The following is a 20,491-nucleotide window of genomic DNA, read 5'->3' on the forward strand; positions in this document are numbered from 1 at the left end:
TTATCATTGTTATTAGTAATGTCTTCATAAGACATTAACTATCAAGTGTTTTTGTACTATTGCTAACTGCATTAATACTTAGATGCTAAATATGCAGATCAGCAAAAAGCATTTACACATGCAGTAATGTATCATTACACTGTGTGCCCCTATTGATCTCCACACTGACCACACATTAGCTTCTGCTATATAAACAAGACAATCTGTACTCATGACCCATTAGACATTAACAAAAATAACTGACAAATATGTAGCATCACTTTAATGGACAGAAAGTTAGACAGATGATAATTCTGTTGCCGTAGAAACATGCTTCAGGTTGGTATTGAGCCAAGAGCACAGGCAACTGATCGGTTACTCTGGCAATAAAGAATAGAATCCATTAGTTTCTTTGAAAGACTACAGACACTTTAAATGATTGCTGTCGCTGACATTGCGTATTTACATTGTATACATTATAATGTACAAAATATAAAGCGAGTTTACAAAGAACTGCTTTGCAAAACTTGTTCATAAAAAGTAACTGAGAACAGAGCACCTAGGCAAACATAATAACATGCTAACATGGGGGTCTATGACTTCACAGTTTAGTAAACATTTTAATGTTAATGCTTTTAAATCCTAACAATCCAACTTTATGGCATATAAACAAGACTATTCAGCAATCTGTATTGGCTGTTTTCATTAGTAAGGGTATAAAAAGACATATGTACAAGAATCAATGCATGATCTTGAACAGATGCAATTGAGAAACATATTTAATTCCTACTTATGGTTTCAAATGTTTAAAATTTAGTGACCACTTCTAAATTTGGTATTTGTTCCACAAGGCCTGGTTCAACCATTATACAACTTCCATGTCAGAAAGAAGACTATTCTTTAATCACTTTAATAGATAAAATGACAACACTTATGAATTTTTAAATGGGATGTGAAATTGCAATTGTCTAACATAAATACGTTTATTGATTATTTTTAGTCAATTTTAAATATTTTAAGTTTTTAATAATTTTAAGGCTGAGGAAATACAGCAGAACTTGCATAGAAACTGAATACTCTTTCTGCTAATGCTTCAATGTCCAATGAAATTGGCTGGTTTAAGCTTATTTATTTACGTGGGTCTTTAATTTTCCTGGCCAATACTTCCAATCAACAAATGGATATATAACCATGTGATAACATTCTGACTTTAAATCATCCCATCAAAATTGCCATTCCATCTATCAATACATTGAAACCAAAGGGCAATGCCTCTACTGATTAATTCACTGTTTTTGATGTTTGGTAAAAAGATTTAAGAGTTTGCCAAAGAGGTGATTTATCAGAAAGTCTAATAAAACAGGTAGTCAATAATCTTTAGGAAGCTAACTTTTTAAAAAGCCAATAGAAATTGTTGCACAGTCCCTTACAATAAATCACTGCTTCTGCTTAGCACATTAATCCACACACAATATTGGAAATACCCATCAGAAGCACATCATCACAGAGGCTTGGCTGAAAGTGGTACCAAACTCTATACTTACAGAAAAAACCTTTTCAAATATATCCTACAACTCGAAAAACATGACACGAGAGAAACCAGTAAAAAATTCTAAACTGTAAAAAGCAGTTTCTTTTTAATTACTTAACCAGTAACTGTGCAAATACCCTGATAATAAAGTCAGGGTAACTGTTCACCTCTACATTTGTATAAAGAACCATTTTGAATTATAAAAGTAAAACCAAGAGAAATTAAAGCCAAACTTCATTAATAACATTTCTAGTTACATTGAATAACATTAAAAAAATTAAATAGTAAAATATTAAGATGACATGACATATTATCATGCTTAACAGATAGTTACCGTTTATATGGTTTCGGCTTTCTTTAAATTTTTGCGCTATTGTACTCTTATACGTAACCAGAAAAGGAACACCTGCTGGTCCACAACTGCTCACATGTGAAGTATTTATAGTGCATCAAGCAAGTGCACTCCTTAAATATCACAGATACTTTCTGGATGTTGGAAGTTACAAAATAAGAAAAAAAAGTGAAAGTACTCGCCAGAACTCTACTCTAACAATTGCCACAGACATAATTGGTTGATTTTCATTTACATGATGTGATTAGAATTAAAATGTAGCATTTTGAGAAAGAGAGGAAAAACAATGTTTCCAATTACCTGAAATGTAAGTAAAACATTTACAATAGTTTAGGGTAAATCTAGACTGTTGTTAATGAGTTTTTCCATTGCATATTTACACAGTTGACCAGGATGATTTTTTTGGTTGCTGCAGTATATATTTACATGAAGGAACAAGCACCAAATATACGTTCGTATAATTAAAAAGTGTGGCACAATGGTGAACATTTAATCTGCACTTTTTTTTTGCTTTTGTAAGTAGCTTAAAGTTCATTTGGAAAATGACATCATAAATTGGTTCAGATATGTTTCACCTTAATAGTTCAAAGCTAACTTTTGGAATGCATTCAAAATTAAAAAAAACCTTCAATAAGTTAATTATTAGCAAACCTGCATCTGATTCCTTAGGTTTATGTTGGAAAGTTATACTTTATTAATGTCTCACTAAAAGTTTTAAATGTGGCTCTGTAGGCTCAACCAAAGAAAACAAATTTAAAAATAAGAGAAGTAATACCATTGTCCAAATTGATCATCCAATAGTCTTTTTTACAACATTTATCTAGGTGGAAACCCAATTTCTAACACTAGTGATGCTTCATAATAGATAATTTAAAAGTGGGATATGAAGTTCCTGTTACTGACTAGTTCAAACGTATTGCATATACAAGAATGTAAAACTAATACACAGGCCACAGTAAAGCTAGACCAGTCACAGAAGGTCAATTGAGATTTATAAAGAGAACTGGCATTTTCATGGCCATTTTCTAGCTGGAGGAATCAGAAAAATGGCAATCATGTTAAAGATCTTACTGAATGCTGGACCAGGCAGGGGGACTGGGGAAAATGAACTGTTCCATCTTGAATGTGTTCTTATATAATTCGATAACACTTCCACAGCCATCTGGATGCTTCAATTAATAGCCAGAAAATTACCACAGCTCTCTCATTTGGTGGGGTTGGTAGTGAATACTTTAGAATGCAAAACCCTAACTGCAAAACCCAACTGGTAATATCAGAAGTAAAATATATTGGGTTTACTTTTAAAACTCAAGCTAATCACGATATATTAAAGCTAATCACATTAAAGACACAGATAACTTACACACAATCCAATTCACATTGTGCTGTGGAAGAAGACTCAGTTGCTGTTACACACCCTTAACTGGTGTACTGAATGAGTGCTGTGTTTTGCATTCATGCTAGTCTGGGATCATGTGAAATACTGTAAACTAAGGGAAAGAAAAAGACCGATAAAATTCATGTCATTTACTGTGGTAAAACATAGGGCATGAAGGACTTTTTCTACTTTAACCATTGTATAGTGACATTGAAGGTTCCCATAACATGGTGGAATATTCCAGATGTCATTGACGTCTGGGCCTTCCTCACCCAGTGACTGTTCTCAGAGATTTGAGTCATGTACTGTGTGTGGTCCTGCAACGTGGAGATGTGCAGACTCACTGATCAGGGAAGGTTATTAACCATGATATGGAGCATAACCCAGAGACACAGCAATAATATAACAGATATACACAGCAGTGAAGACTTGGGCCTGCTGTGGGACTTGCTCCTTGCTTTAACATGTACTATAAGTAAATGTTTTATGCAATGCATCATTAATGCAATTTCTGTAGGCAAGGCAGAAATGTAAGCCTTTCTAGGGATGCAACAGGACTGGGAATGCCTGATTCAATTTTCTAATGGGCTAGAAGTGGCTGCCACTGCTTTAAACCATATCTAAAATGGTTATAATGTATAATTTGTGCAAAGGGGTCTTATTTCTAAGCATTGATGTTCCGATATGAGATTGCTGACGCCTTAATCATCCATCTGTGCAAATTTAAGTAAAAGTTGGGATAAAAATTCAGTAGGCTATATAACCCTTTAAAATTAATTAAAGGAGCAACAACAATCTCTCAAATCAAATCCCATAATTCACAAAACTTTGTAAGTGAGAATACTCAAATCCCCAGAACCTACTCAACTGTAATCGCTTGGCTTTCACGTGAGCGACAGATGGATAGCAACAGAAGGTCTCCTACCCCAACTCCAAAGACTTATACTTAAGCTCTGGAATTAAAGGAATAGATGACCTCCAATATGGTTGATTTAAGGATTGTAGAATTCTGTTGCACTTTGCCTTTCTAGAAGTGAACTATTAAGCTAGTGCTGCATGAATTTATCACATTGCTGCCCAAGGTAATGATAACCAACAACATAATAAACAACAATCACATTTTACATCTACATTCTCCATTCCTTGTCCTATTACAAGGAATCTAAAAATTATTGTCTGGACTCCCTTTACAATAAAATCATTGACTCCCTTTATGACAAAATTACTGACTGGACTCCCTCATGTGACAAGGAGACGTATCTTAGATAACAATGAGCATAGCAGAACGTAATCAGAAACCATTTCAATTATTTTCTAGCATGTATCTGGTAGCTGAGCGAAGGGCGCTGAGTAGGCTACGGTCAATTATGGATAACTCTGAACATCCTCTACATAGCACCATCCAGAGACAGAGAAGCAGTTTCAGCGACAGGTTACTATCGATACAATGCTCCTCAGACAGGATGAAGAGGTCAATACTCCCCAATGCCATTAGGCTTTACAATTCTACCGCCAGGACTTAAGAACTTTTTAAAAGCTATTATTAATGCTTTTTGAGATAGTGATTTAGATGCATATCATATTTTTTACTGAGTTAAGTATTGTATGTAATTAGTTTTGCTACAACAAGTGTATGGGACATTGGAAAAAAAGTTGAATTTCCCCATGGGGATGAATAAAGTATCTATCTATCTATGCTAGCTGGAGATTTGGGTTTGCAGTTCACAGCAGATTTCAATCTTTGTCTTATTTACACAATTTTAGTTCTCTGTGCTTAGTCAAGGAGTCCCTACTGCCCATCATGACCATGTTGACCATCAAGAACCCATCTATACAAATCCTGTTTACCAGCATGTGGTCTATAGGCTTCTAAGGTTCATGATTCCAATGTTCATCCAAATATTGTGGGAGCACCTGGTTCTACGATCTCCTCAGGCAATGCGATCCAGATTGGAACCACTGTCAGGGTGAAAACAAAATCTACAGATTGCCTCCAACCTTCTCATTCCTTACTTTAAACACACATCCTCTCATGAAAGTAAAGGACTGTAAACAAAAGATGCTGGGAATATACTGCAGTTCGGGCAACTCTTGAGGTTCAGAGGAAACAGAACCATTTAGCAAAAAGGCAGATAACATCCTTCATGCATATATGAAATAACACTGATAAAAAATCTTGACTTAGGCCAGCGTCTGTAATAAACTTGCAGTTTAATTTTTTAAACCATACGTTGATAACCTATGGTTTGTGCTAATTCTCATTTGAATATCCCAGAAATAAAATATAAAAATAAGATGTTTGATCTCAGCATTTTTTATCATACCTAATTCAATTTAGTCTGTATTAGAGTAAACCTCTTGGAGCATGTCAATTACATTACAAGAAATTACAATTGTTGATTTTCTCCTGCCTTACCTCCAAATTTGTATTTTGTTTAAATAATTGTCCCTGACAGTGCTCCAGACTTATTCTTTGTATTTGGTCAGGTGTACTTGCAGAACAGTATTGTGCCTCAGTTAAATTTCCAGCAGGTACACAAAAATGCTGCATAAAGAGATCTACATTTTTCTATTTCCCTCTGATGACAAGCTGCTTGCAATTTGATAAACTTTCCCCATTGGGTGAACCTAAATAAAAATGACAAACGAGACTGGATTGCAACTTGTTTAGAGACCTGGCATCGAACCACCTAGAATGCATCACCGATAAAATTTCATTCACTGTTATTTAAATTCAAAGGAGTTGAACTTGTTTAAAAGAAAAGATTTTTTTAGCAATAAAATTAAACTGGCAGAGGGTGGTTAAACTATCAAAAGCATAAAATTGAGGGAATGCACATCAGGTCAGCCAACATTTGCTGAGACATAAATAATGTTAATGCTTCAAGTCTTTTATTGTTCTCACTTGAAACACTAACTCTATTTTCTGATCTGATGAGACATCCTAGCAGCTTCTGTTTTTATTTCAGATGTCCACCATCTACAGATTTTGTTTTCAATTCAACAAAAGATTGAATATATCTGTTTTTGATCATATGTATTCATTGGTTTTGGATATTTGAATGATTTAAGAACAACTTTAATATTTTCAATGTTACTTGATCCTGCCTGATGAGCATCGCTGTAAATACAGAACATACTTGAACACAAAATATTAATGCATTATTCATCTAATAGGTTACTAGATCTGGCAAAAGTTTGAGACTAATAATTTAGGATATATTGCTTTATGGTTGCATTTGTCCTTAACTTCATTTTTCATATTCAGATAGAAAGGCTTAGAACTTGTGTTTTAACTATTCTGATTCTGAAGTTGTAGTTTCAGCATCAACGAGCCATTTTAAGACAATGAAGCAAACCTTAAGACACTAAATAGTATCTATTATATTCTAATATCCAGTTCTTTACAGAAATTTGCACCATTCTACTGCTGCAGCAAAAATAACTTAAATAGATGGTTTCCCCTCACTAGACACATTGAAAAAAGCATTTTTGGAATAAAGATGTTACATTTGGATTTTACTGCCAACCGCCTATGTGTATTTTAAAAATACACAAACACTCCTATTATTTGCTTAAACTGCAAGTATTTCACACATGCTAGCCAGTCTGCTTGAAGCTTGACCAAATGGTAATGGAATGTCATGGAATGTTACTGAGAACCAATGAGATCTAAAGCAATCAATAAAAATAAACTACACTCACACAAGAGGGGAGCCAAAATTAAACCCATGAAATATGTGTCCTAGTTTTTAAAGGACTGTCCTCTGAGCTGTCTATGTATTTGTGAGGCCCATTTCTCGAAGTGACAGTACCAGGTTAAATTTCAGTGCTCCGTTCATTTCTGTTAGGCAAAGGAAGCTAGATTAACGACTTCCCATCCTACGGGGGATGTAAGTTCCAGCTCTATAAAGGGGAGCATAATGTTGAAATATAAAAGCACATGCAACTTATGAAAAATGATCTAATAAGGTTAGAATAATAATTACCTGTGAGGGTAAATATTAAAACAAAATGGTGAAGCAGCTACACCTTTAGGAATATCTATTATACTCAATTTGAATCCCACTTAATTTCTCATCAGAGAATATTTCATCTTTGTTACACTGGGCTTTGTTTTAAGTGGTTGAGCCAAAGAGCGGGAATAACCTGATACTGTTGATATCTGAAAAAAAAATTTAAAAATCTGAAAAAAACCAAAAAGCATGCAAAAGCCTATAGCCTGCAAAGTCATCCTTGTCAATGATGTTAAAAGCATTACACAACTACTCTAACATGTTCTACTCTTGCTTCTGAAATGTAAACCGTGGAAGTGGATGGAATTAAGTTTGGGGACAGAGAACCAAGTGCTGACACTATTACTGACCAGGGATGAATTTCAAGGCACAGAAATCTGATGTGTTAATTTTTATTTTCTGACATTGTTTAAGATGGGTATACTGCAAACTGCTAATACCACTAACAAAGCTGTACTTTATAATAGGATTTTTGTTATTTTTTTAAATATTTAAACTACGCATCAGTAGCAAGTAGTCAGGCATTTTGCCAAAGAAATCCTTAAGTAATATTTGGGCGCATTGGTTTATTTCCATGTCACTTGTTCATTCATTGGGTTTGCCAATTAGAAGGCAATTTTCTGCTGAACCATTAGAAGTTTTATGAATTAGACTTATCAAACTTTGATATCAAATAAGCATTTATCAAAGTTAATTTTACATTAGTCTGGTATGTAACTGCTGGCATAAAGTTCCATTATCTTTGTCAGAAATGGGCTACGTAAATCCCAAGAAATGAAATAGTAAAATGCTGCCCACCCCATGGAAAGGTGTAACTCATTGTTTTTGTTTAATTATCTTTTCTTGAAGTCCTAGTTGTCTATATATTTAAACTAGAGAAATCCATCTCAGCTATGCTTCTCTAAGTAATCCAATACATTATGTCTGAAGAAATTTTTACTTTGAGGCATTATTGCACAGATGAAGATGGGTGAGTAAATAATAGCTGGAAATAAAACCTGAGAAACCTTCCAGTTATTAGTTTCAGACCAGCTGCAGCCCGAGTTGAAACTCTCCTTTGAGTATGTAGCTGACACTTGGTGATCCCAACCCACAGTACCTTTGAAGCAAATAATGGGAATTACTCTTAATGCAGTCCAATAATATTGGTACACATTGCTTGGAACAAAGATTATTCAAAGCACACTGCAAACAATAATTTGTATGGAAAATGGTCAGCAGTCCATGTTAGTTTATGTTAAATCTTGTGCTTTTGGTTACAGAACCCTTTAAGTACTATATTTTAGCAAATGAGACTAACATATTGTGACTTTTTTGAAGTGAGTTCCAATTTGAATACAATGATAAAATATTGCAGGGATGAAGACCTTTGATAAAGGATAAAACACATCCTGCTGAGTTGTCACATAATTCTAAACAAGACCTCAAGGATATACATTGACGCTGATTTGCAATGGTGTAACAGAGTCATTTTGTATAGAAAATATATAGTACTTTTCATCTAATTTAATACAACTGGAAACAAGAATTTTTTAAAAATTCTGCTGCACAGGCAACTGATAGTTATGCATAATAACTGTAGCCTAGATATTACGGAAAGTTAGTCACTAGAATTTCTTATTACAGTGACATCATGACTGGAAATCACAGCAGTAGGGACAGGGGGCAGCACTTCCCTATTCCTATCAACATAATAGAAAAACAGTTCATTGTAAAATTCTCTAGACCGTGGAGCTGGAGTTTGTTATTTTCTTCCTAGAAAGGACTAATTTAGCTCAAAGCTGAACTATCATCACACTTTGGAAGTGTGAAATTTTCAACAATCATTTGTATTAATGAAGCCTGTCTCCAATAACTGCACTAAGTATACTTAAAAATTTAAAAGCCAGTAATTTGTCGCAGTATGAAAGGTTCATGAATCCATCTGCTGAACAATATAGGACAATGCAAAGAATATTCCTATTTTCCTGCAAGGTACAGTATGCAAAGGCCGATTATTTACCATCTTGCTGAAGAACATGTAATATTATACTATCAAAAAAAATCTTTGTCAATGTACTACTTCTAAATAGCAGCCTTGGACATTATTTTAACTTGTCACATTAACTTGGATTTCTAGTTTCTAAATTGCATCATTTACTTTAAAAATATAAAATTTTGCTTGTATTTTATACATTGTTATTGTATTAGTAATTGTATAAAGCAACTCTTTAACAACTGTTGTCGTAAAATTCTTCCAAATGGGATTTGGGGTCACAAGGAGGCGATTATTAAGAAAGATGGGTGAAAAACTTGCTCATAGAGAAAGCTTTAGGGCAATACATTACCGATGCTTAAGTAAAAGAAAAAAAGCCATCACAAAATTCCTCGAGTATCATGAAATATAGAAATTTTAGGAATTCATCTCTGGTTTGTAGCCGCTGTGCTGTATTATAGCAGTCATAGATTCTACGTGCTTCTGAAATTTTGTTTAGTTATTCAATGAAGCCGAACTGCCAAAGCAGAGTAGAATGCACAGCAGTTACCATATATTATATATAGTGTAAACCACTAGAGATCAATTTTGAGGTGAATATTTTTTGAATAATTCTTAGACCTCTCATTGTAAATGGGTGCCCCTGTTAACTTACCTTTGGTCAGAATAAACTTATATATGTTATGTATATAGCGTATATGTAGAGAACAGATCTGAAAATACTGACAGTTTTCCAACTGGCAGGATTTTTCTGAGTAGAACATTAAATTGTGAAATTAAATGTTTTAAGTAAGGTACCTCAGATTATGATTTTAGTTTTCATGTATTCAAGTCATAGCATTAGAATTTATATATCAACAGTGCTTTGGAACTACTCTACTTAAAAATTAACCACCTTGAGCAATATCCACAGTGGATGGTAGAATATTTACAAGAATGAGGCAAAATGACGTACTGTAGAATCGAATTTCCTTAGTCATGTTGACATCCTTGAACTGCACAGTTAAGAATTTATTGCATTTAGATTATGAGGTGTATTATTAGATCATTTTTTGTACCTATTTAATGCACTACAGTTTAAAATGTTTGGCCCTGATGCTATATTTTTGTTGGAAGTATAGTGAAACATATGACTTACTTTTATATGCAGATATCCCAAATGATAAACGTTCATGAACAGCTTCAACTCTTTGGTGAAGGAGCAGTCACAACTAAGTTAGATTGACTGCTGACCTTGAAGGAAACTGCATACTGATTCTCCGGAGTAAAAGTTATACATAAGTGTCAAAGAAAAATTTAAGTATTTTTAGTAATAAAAGTAATTTATAGTCTCTGGTTGGGTGAGACTGGAATGAGAGGCTAGGGCGAAAGTTGAAAATTTTGATGGGAACCTGAGCGGGAACTTCTTCACTCAGCGTGGAACGAGTTGCCAGAGGAAGTGGTGGCTGTGGTTTTGATTTCAGCATTTAAGAGAACATTTGAGGTAAGTGCACGGATACAAGGGCTGTGGTCCAGATGCAAGTTGATGGGAGTAGGCAGAATAACGGTTGGGCATGGACTAAATGGGGGCAAAGGGTCTGGTTCTGTGTTTCAGTGCTCTATGATTCCATTTAAATAATTTGATTAAGAGCAACAACTGTGTTCAAGAATATAAAGTACAAGAGCTTGGAAGTTATCGGTGCTTTAGTTACGTCATTAAAGTTTACAATTAACCAGTGCAAAAAATATTTGTAGAGGTGAAAGATGAATCAAAAACTAAATGTTACAGTGATAAGATTGGAGGTGGGGAAGGGAGGGGCCACAGTCACAGACAATATAAGCAGTGCCTATTTTGTGTTTCTCAGATTATGGGTACTCTGGTACATAACAAAGTACCAGAATATCTATTGAGACACAAGGTATATGCCCCAAAACAGATAATACTTAGCAGGGCTAAAAATTCAGATTGTTGTAAATTTTAGCTGCTAGTTACAAGTTTGTTCTATTAGGTGATTTCTGGAAAAGTTAGTTTAGCTTCTTGTTAAAGACGAGGAAATCTGCAGATGCTGGAAATTCAAGCAACCCACACAAAATGCTGGTGGGACGCAGCAGGCCAGGCAGCATCTATAGGGAGAAGCGCTGTCGACATTTTGGGCCGAGACCCTTCGTCAGGACTAATTCCTTAGTCTGCCTGGCCTGCTGCATTCCATCAGCATTTTGTGTGTGTTGCTTTAGCTTCTTGTTAATAGTTTCAGTGCAGGGGATCTTATGAAACTATTTAACTTAAGTTGAGATGTTGAAGAAGGGAAAATAATTTGTTCCTGAGGTTAAGAATTTTGTTTCTATAATGTACGTTCACCCCCTCCCTCAGCTGCCCTTGATCAAAAAGCCTTTTTATGTTTGAAGAAGTAAAAGAAAAACAAGTACTTAAAGGGTTCCTGTAATACATATTATTGATTAATGAAAGCAGAAGTCATAAAACATATCAGTTTTAAATTCAGGATACAAAAATCTTTCAATTACAATGTGCACCATTTTAGCACTTGGGAAGTAATAAACTCCTGTTTTAGTGGTTTCACTATGATTCACATTTCAGCTGTGCTTTTGTGCACACAAATTGTGCGGACTAATGAGGTTTTAAACACTATTAACTGCAAAGTTTGGTGGAGAAGTCCTCCAGTCAGCACCAGTGTGACATCTGAGATGATAGCAGTAGTGGAACAGCGATGGCTCCTATAATTATTTGAGTTGTAAATTCGGAGTTAACCTTAATAAAGCTTACTAAAATATTATTTGTTTCTGCTTAAATGATTGCCATGCACTTTTGAAGATTGAATTATAAGGTACAAACACAGCATTAAAAGTCCATAGAGTTAGATGGTATTTTTCCTTCCAGATGGCTAGGCGATATGATTTACAATAAATGATCACAGTTAACTTACATAAGATTTTGGGCCTACAATTTTACCCATCAATTAATTTAGCCCCCTACCTAACTATGTCTATCACAGAATATACATCTGTTTCAGGACTACAATATTCAAAATGTAGTAATGACATGATTAAAAACAAGATGGCTCCCATATTCCTTGCTTTGCTTTCCTTCAATGTGTTGATTGCAAAGATGATTCCAAAACATTGTCTCCTTCACAACTTTGGGTGTAATTGGCTGCCTCCTGAAGCCTCAGTAGCATATTCATCTGTCAATACACAAGAGAAGAAACATTTAACATCGAATTATTGTACGTTTGACTGTGCTAATTGGAGCAAGGTAACAGTTCGTATTATATCTTTGATATTGGTTTTGCTAGAATAGTCTGTTAAATAAAATATTTGCAGAAAATTTTTAAGGGCAGATGAGTTTGTGTGAGGGAGCCAAACAAGTTACCATACTCAGGGAACAGAGTTATCTAAGATTTTAACAGTTTTACAGAACCAGATCTGTTACATTAATCACTGAAGTGAGAGAGGGTTCTTTGTGATTATCCCTAAGTTGCCCCTAGATTTGTCGCAGTTAAGCATGGACGTAGGAGATAGGGAAGTAATGAGTGTAGTTGGCCCGCCAGTGGCAGGAAATTCCAGGTCTTCCTGTATAAACTGGCTCTCTAGATTTAAAATAACCAAAATGACTTTAAAAGTTACATAAAGCCTGTTAATATTTGTATAGCCATTCAACAGTCTTTTTCTATGCATATACTTAAAAAAGAAATTAAACATCAGTAAATGACCCCTCATCAATAAACGAGGTGAGCCTTTGGTGTCCTTGCACAGAAAAATAGAGCCGAATTGGAAGTGCTTCCACAAATGATCACAAGCAGACATAATTAGGAGAAGCTTGGCAGGGAGCTTAAATTGACCTAAAGGTCTGGGCAGTTTTCTGGGTGGGGAGCACTTCTAGTGCAAAGCTTGGAAGCGAATTCTGCTACTCTAATGTTAGATGTAATTTGTAACTGATTTTCAACCATCCATTAAACTGGTTTGGCAAATTCCCGCTGAACAACACTGGAACTGCTAGACTAAACAAAAAGAAACCTCTGCCTATAAAATTCAATGCTTTTAGAATTTGTAGTTTTTGAAATGATGAGCAATTATTAGTATAATTTAGAGCATCATGTCTCCCTGAAACAAATATATTGTAAATGGCAAGTAATTATGAAGACATTGTAGAATTTTTTCCTGTGACATTAATAAGGAATAAAGAACAGCATCCCAATAATGGGATGAGGTCTCACAGCTCATTCAACTTCAGTCACCATACTGTGATCACCAATAATAACAATTAAGCAAATTTCTCTGGGGTTCTTTAAAAAGAACAAATTAGTTCCGGTGACTGATATATAACTTGGATCTACAAGGACCGCAACAGCAATTATTTATTCTTGCAACATAAGAGACCTTTATAAAAGAATGAACATTAATTAACTGGAGGATCTCAATATTGCCTCTTGTTTTGAGCTTCACTAGGTTTTCATGTGTAATAACAGCACAGTTGTTCAAAACTGACAGTGACTCTAGCATTCAGTATGTGAAACAAGCTTTAGTGAACAGAATCAAATAATCACACATTTGAGCATTACCATATCAAGTAGTTAAAGCTGCAGTAATTTCAAGGCCTGGATGCCTCTTCAGTTAACTAAACAATTTGAAATTGTTACATACGACAGCCAGAGTCATGATACAGAGAGAGGCCGTGTATGGATTTTGTATGGAAATGTTAGTGGAACAGCTAAACTGTCAGTAACTCCACCATTATCATATAAAGGCAAAATTCCCAAAGTTGTAATCAGTGTTTTGCCATTACACTACATTACTGGAGTATTCATTGAGTTCAGTGTGGTAAGGTGAAGTTGCAGTGATTTCTCACAAACAGCCTGCAATCACTGGAGCCTGGTGCACTGAGTATGTCACTGTTAACCTCACTGGAAAAAATGATTGCAGTGGCCTTTGGTTAAGTATTGGCTCAGTTTATTTACTTTCAAATTGTTTTTATATGTCTTAAGGTCTATTTTAACTTAATACTTCAGTGTTTTTAATAAGTTAAGATATCCTTTTGAAATCTTGAAGCATGCGTGTATTTGAAGTATACTACTGTGCAAAAAGTCTTTTTATGTGGTTTCAGATGGTATGGCCTCCACAGAGCCCTGACCTCAGCATCACTGAGGCTGTCTGGGATTACCTGGAGAGACAGAAGCAAGCAAGACAGCCAAAGTCTGCAGAACTGTGGTAACTTCTCCAACCTACCAGCCAGTTTTCTTATAAAACTGCATGACAGTGTACCTAAGAGAATTAATGCAGTTTTAAAGGGTCACACCAAATATTGATCTGATGTCCCTCTCCATCTGAAATGGGAGCAGCTGAGCATCAGACTGGAAGTCCCTACAAAGGATTGTGAGAACGACTGAGAGAATCATAGGGGTCTCCCTACCATCGATCCGGGACATTTATCAGGAATGCTGAGTACACAGGGCCCTTAGTTTTATCAAGAATCCCACCCATCCATCCAGCATCCTCTCTGGCTTTCTACTATCAGGCAGGAGACTTCGATGCATAAAGATAAGAATGGTCAGGATGGGAAACAGTTTTTTCCATTAGGCTTTTAGGCTTCTGAACTCCCTGCCACATTGCATTTGAAATTTCACTGGTTAATCTGGTTTGTACTTTACAATATTTAATTCATGCACTTTACTTTGTTTACTTATATGTAATTCATCTGTAGATTTTATCAATACTTTCCTAAGTTATTGTACATCCTGGTTTGGAGAAATATTTCGTTTGATCGTATACATGCATTTTGTTAAATGACAATAAAGTTGACTTTAGTTTTTTTTTACTGTATACTGCTCTTTATAGTAACTTATTTTGATATTTAGAAACTTATTATTTTTGAAAGCATCTTTGCTTTATAGTTCTTTACATGTGCCTAAGACTTTTGTGCAGTACATTTGACCATTTTGAGGACTATTGGGATCATGAGTCAGCCAGCTGTCAATGTCTTTTCCCCACTTTACATAAGAGGAATTTGTGCTGATGACCCTCAAACTCCACCATGTGATTAAATTACAGAGCTGTGCAGAGCTTCCCAGGAGAGACTCAGAAAGGGTAGTGGTCTGGATTTCTTCAGGAAGGTTTAGAATTTATTGCAAGTCAGCCCCGAGGACTGGGTACTCATTGCAGACCGTGTTCTGTGTCAAGGATAAATAAGAGCCTCTTATATTATAGTGAATGCCAAACTTATTAGATACAAACTATTGCAGAGACCCTGGCAGAGGTATTAAAATAAATTTAACCATGGGTGCAATGCCAGAGAATTGGACGACAACTAATAGTGTTTCATTGTTCTAGAAAGGCTCTAAAAGTAAACCAAGAAATTATAGGTTAGGGAGCCTGACGTGAGTAGTGGATAAATTACTGGAAGGCATTCTAAAAGGCAGGATATAAGTAGCTGGATAAACAGGATGTGATTATGGATAGCCAACACAGCTTAATGGCATGGTAGGTCATGTCTAACCGATCATATAGAGCTTTTTGAGGAGGTTAGTAGGAAAGCTGATGAAGGAAAGTCAGTAGATGTTGACTACATGGACTTTAGCAAAGCCTTAGTCAAAGTTCTCATGGGGGGCTGGTCAAGAAGGTCCAATTACTTGGCGCTCAGATTGAGGTAGGAAATTGGATGCAATATTGGTTTTGCGGGAGAAGCTAGAGAGTTGTAGATAGTTGACACTCTGACTGGAGGCCTCTAACCGGTGGTGTGCCTCAGGAATTGGTGCTGGGTTCATTACCATTCTTCATCTACATCAATGATCTGGATCCTAATGTGGTAAACTGTATCAATAAGTTTGCAGACGACGCCAAGATTGGGCAGTGAGGAAGATTATCAAAGACTGTAGTGGTCTCTGGAAAAAATGGCACTTAATGATAGGACACTGAGGACAGCAGTAAAACAAAGAGATCAAGAATACAGATCCATACTTTCTTGAATGTGATGTCATGGGTAAATAAGGTCATAGAGAGAGTTTTTTTGGCACAATGGCTTTCATAAATGAGAGTACTCTGAGCACAGGAGTTGGAATGTTACATTGACATTGTATAAGATGTTGGTAAGGCCAAATTTGGAGTACTGAGTGCAGTTCTGGTCACCTACCTATAGGAAAGATATCAATAAGATTGAAAGAGTACAGTGAAATTTTACAAATTTGTTGCTGAGACTTGAAGACCTGAGTTATCAGGAAAGATTGAATAGATTTGGACTTTTTCTTTCCTCTGGAGCGCAAGGAGATTTGATAGAGGTATACAAAATTATGAGGCTTATAGATAGGGTAAATGCAAGCAGGCTTTTTCCACTGATGTTTTGTAAGACTAGGTTAAGTGTGAAAGGTGAAATATTTAAGGGGAACCTGAGGGAGATCTTCTTCACTCAGAGGGCTTTGTGAGTGTGGAACGAGCTACTAGCAGAAGTGGAGTGTGCAAGTTCAGCTGCAACATTTAAGAGAAGTTTGGATACGTACATAGATGGGGATGGCCATTGTCCAGGTGCAGGTTTATGGAATTAGGCAGAATAATAGTTCAGCATGCACTAGATGGGCTGAGGGGCCTGTTCTGTGCTGAGGTGCTCAATGGCTCTTTTCTATATTGTTACCTTACAGAACTGTAACTGAAGAGGTATATTATAGACACAAACAAGCAAACTGTTTCTCTTGAAAGTCATTTTAAGGATTAAAACAAGAATTACCATCTTGGGGATATGCAGTTAATACTCGATGCAACCCATTGTAATCTCATTTCTTGTCTATTAAAGGAACAATTCCCAGTTCAATCACATAGAATAGAATGTCTGTTATTGCTCCCCAAACAATACACATAAATGTCACGACGTGCGCTGGCAATATCGGAACCCAAACGTGGAGGTAAGAAAAACTCTGATGTACATAAATATCAAGACTATATGCATATTGAGAAATCACCATAATTCTAAAAATATTCAGAGGAATTTGTAGGTTGTGGGAGTTCAGCTGACAAGTCATTCACAAATCATTACTCTTGCTCTCATAACTCACCTCTGGATGCTATTTATTCTAAGTTATTCCCTTTCTGACCCCTATGTAGGCTGATGTCATCCTTCTGGTATTTTGTACCCCGCTCTTTCAAACCAGCTGTCATCACCCGTCTGCTCAAAAAAGATTGCCAATCCTTGCAAAATAATGGCCCAGCTACAACCTCCCTTTTCTCTCTAGTGTGAATGTGCTGTGTACTCCTAATTTTAACTTGACCTTACCAGAGTTAATACTGAATCAACGTGTGGAAGTCCAATTTTTAAATCATAGACTATGAGATAGATAGGGAGGTGAAAGGTGGGACACAGTCAGGCACTGAAAATCCAATTGCCGCTGATTACACTGTAACATGAAGGAGAGTGTGGGGAAGGATATTCTGGGTAGATGCTCTTCTAGCAAGGAATTCAGATGGTGGAGAGGGTAATGCTAGAACTTAAGATCAGAGAAGTCCAAACTGCGGAACGCAACACACACAAAATGCCGGGGAAACTCAACAAGTCAGGCAACATCTCTGGAGGGGAATAAGAAGTTTCAGGCTGAGATCCATTATTAAGCACTTTTCAAGGGGAAAAATTGTAATCCTCTACAAGGTAGCCTTTATCTGGCAGTTTCCTTCGTCATAGCTCAATTAAACTTGTTGTTACCATTGCATGCCCATTCCAATATGTTCATTAGAACCCTGTAGCTTTGTTTTGGGTTTTTCCAGGTATCTGATAAAGTTAGAACTAGATTAATTTCCAGCTTATAAGTGGTTCTTCAAACAATTTTTGCAAACAATCAGGTATAGAAGGTGAACATTTTTCTGTATTCTTGACCTAGTTCAGCAAGTTGGACACTTTCTCTAAATAGTCCTGAGCAGATGCTGATCAGGCAATTCAGTGTGAAACTCACCCAGATGCTGGAAATCTGAAATAAAAGCAGAAAATACTGCAAACTCATCAGATCAAACAGCTGTAGAAATGGGAAACAATGTTGACATATTAGGCCAAAGATAATTCATTAGTCTCGATGGGTTAAATCTGAACTCAGGGTGAAACTCATCTTCAGCCTGATTCAGTAAATGTTGCCTTTCCATAGCTGTTACCTGACCTGCTGAGTGTTTCCAGCATTTGTTGTTCATAATTGATATTCAAGTGTAATTGATAGGTAATGATATATTGCTGAAAGTGCTGCATTTCAAATGAAATGAAAAATTGAGATGTAATCAACCAATTTTGTTTCTGTAGAGGAACCTTATAAATTTTAAGGAATTATTCAAAGAACATAAGTTCTTTCAGTTAAAATATGGATTCTTCTTGATCAATTCCTATTTATATTTTATTAATTCACCAGCAAAAGTAGTCACAAGTATAAAGTGCTATTTCAATATTTGATATCCATGCTTACTTTCCTGTTGAAGTTCGTAAAATTCCAAATCTCAGCGCCAATAATTAATAAAGCAAAGCTGATATGCTTACAAGTGGATCGGATTCAATTGAAGCAGGGGCTGTCTCTTTGATCTTCCTCTCATCTGCGGGAGGTCCTGTAACATGTGATCCTATACTTGGAGGAGGCAAATGGAAGATCTTGGAGCGGTCCTGCGAAGCATTTGACCAAGGTAGAGTATCCTGCACCCACTTAGCAGGGTCTTCCCACACAGCTTTCCTTCCATAGGTCTAAGATAACATTGGGAAAAAAAGGCATTGTAATTATTGTATCCAATTGCTCAGGAGATGTTCTGAAAACATAGGGAATTCAAAGATGTTTTTCTAAGACCAATTCTACTTTTCGTTTTGATTCAGGAGAAAATATCTACGTATTATGTTCCTTTTCTGAAGCAGAGGTTTATTTAAATTCTGTTGAATGCATGTAATTTTTCTCTCCAGCTGTAAGCTTAGATCTCACTGAGTGAAATGTCAGAGTCTGATTGATCTGATTCGGTGAAGTGTCTGATAGGAGAACAGCTTGTTTAACATAATTTCAAAGTTTTTTTCGCTGCCATGTTTTAATTGCCCACAGCTTTAGTTTTCTATTCCCTATTTCAGTCCATAATAACCTATTGTTAAGTAAAGATGATCATTTGTTATTTGTAAAGCATGTACATCCTTAAGGTGACATTAATTCTGAGTCTCAACAAAGAATGTGTCTAAAGTGAAACATTTACTGGCTTAAAGCAGTGCGGAGGAGGTTCACCAGATTGATTCCACAGATGAAGGGGTTAGACTATGAGGACAGCTTGAGTCGCCTGGGACTGTACACACTGAAATTTAGATGAATGAGAGGAGATCTTATAGAAACATATAAAATCATGAAAGGGATAGATAAGATAGAGGCAGGAAGGTTGTTTCCACTGGTAAATGAGACTAGAACTAGGCGACATAGCCTCAAGATTCAAGGAGTAGATTTAGGACGGAGATGAGGAGGAACTGCTTTTCCCAGAGAGTGGTGAATCTATGGAATTCTCTGCCCAATGAAGCAGTGGAGGTTACCTCAGTAAATACATTTAAGACAAGGTTGGATCGATTTTTGCGTGGTTGGGGAATTAAGGGTTATGGAGGAAAGGCAGGTAGGTGGAGATGAGTCCATGGTCAGATCAGCCATGATCTTATTGAATGGTAGAGCAGGTTTGATGGTCCAGATGACCTACTCTTGCTCCTATTTCTTCTGTTCTTCTATTAGTTCAATTTGTCACACAGGGTTGGGAATGAGTTATGGTAAACCTAAGTCATAAAATAGTCATGGCATATTTACTCAGAATCAGAGAAAATATGATCAAGGGTGAATTAGTCATTGGAACCAGTGCAAATACAGATATGATTGTGAGACCAGTAGAATAAAAACGTGAATTACGATTTTGTACATGCAGTTTCATTCATCAATCCTGCACTGTCCTGACAAAGCCTAAATCAGTCATGTTGAAGTTGGAGAGCCAGGCTGAAATATTGCAGTCTTTGGCTGAAGCAATGTCAATGAGATGGTAGAGGGCTAATTCAGAATGTATAGAGATTTGCTTTTATCCTGTCACAGACACCCACAAAAGCATGTCTGTGACATTCTGTGACATTCAAGATCTATGTAATCAGATTACAGTTTTAATCATGTCAATAATTATGATCTAAGTAGCAATATATTGGTAGCAGAAGAAATATTAGCTAGCATGGCTAAAAAACTGTTTAAAGTAAAATATCAATAGAAAACATATTTAAACAGAATGGATAAGAATAAAAAATCAACCAACAGCATCAAAAATG

The 20,491-nt window shown here is 36.0% G+C and overlaps 1 protein-coding gene across 7 annotated transcripts in view; it reads right to left on the minus strand.

Annotated features, from left to right (window-relative positions):
• Nucleotides 1-247: 247 nt before the first annotated feature.
• Nucleotides 248-20,491, minus strand: part of LOC140717136 (neuron navigator 1-like) — a 679,346-nt gene continuing 659,102 nt past the window's right edge. For all 7 annotated transcript variants that reach the window (XM_073030393.1, XM_073030394.1, XM_073030395.1 and 4 more), the window contains 2 exons: nucleotides 18,719-18,916; nucleotides 248-12,410 (listed from right to left, as the gene is read on the minus strand). In XM_073030393.1, the coding sequence (XP_072886494.1) occupies nucleotides 12,315-12,410; nucleotides 18,719-18,916 (294 nt within the window). In that variant the 3' untranslated portion in view covers nucleotides 248-12,314. The remainder of the gene's footprint in view (nucleotides 12,411-18,718; nucleotides 18,917-20,491) is intronic.

The sequence above is a fragment of the Hemitrygon akajei genome, chromosome 27 (assembly GCF_048418815.1).
Source record: "Hemitrygon akajei chromosome 27, sHemAka1.3, whole genome shotgun sequence".
Taxonomy (NCBI): Eukaryota; Metazoa; Chordata; class Chondrichthyes; order Myliobatiformes; family Dasyatidae; genus Hemitrygon; species Hemitrygon akajei.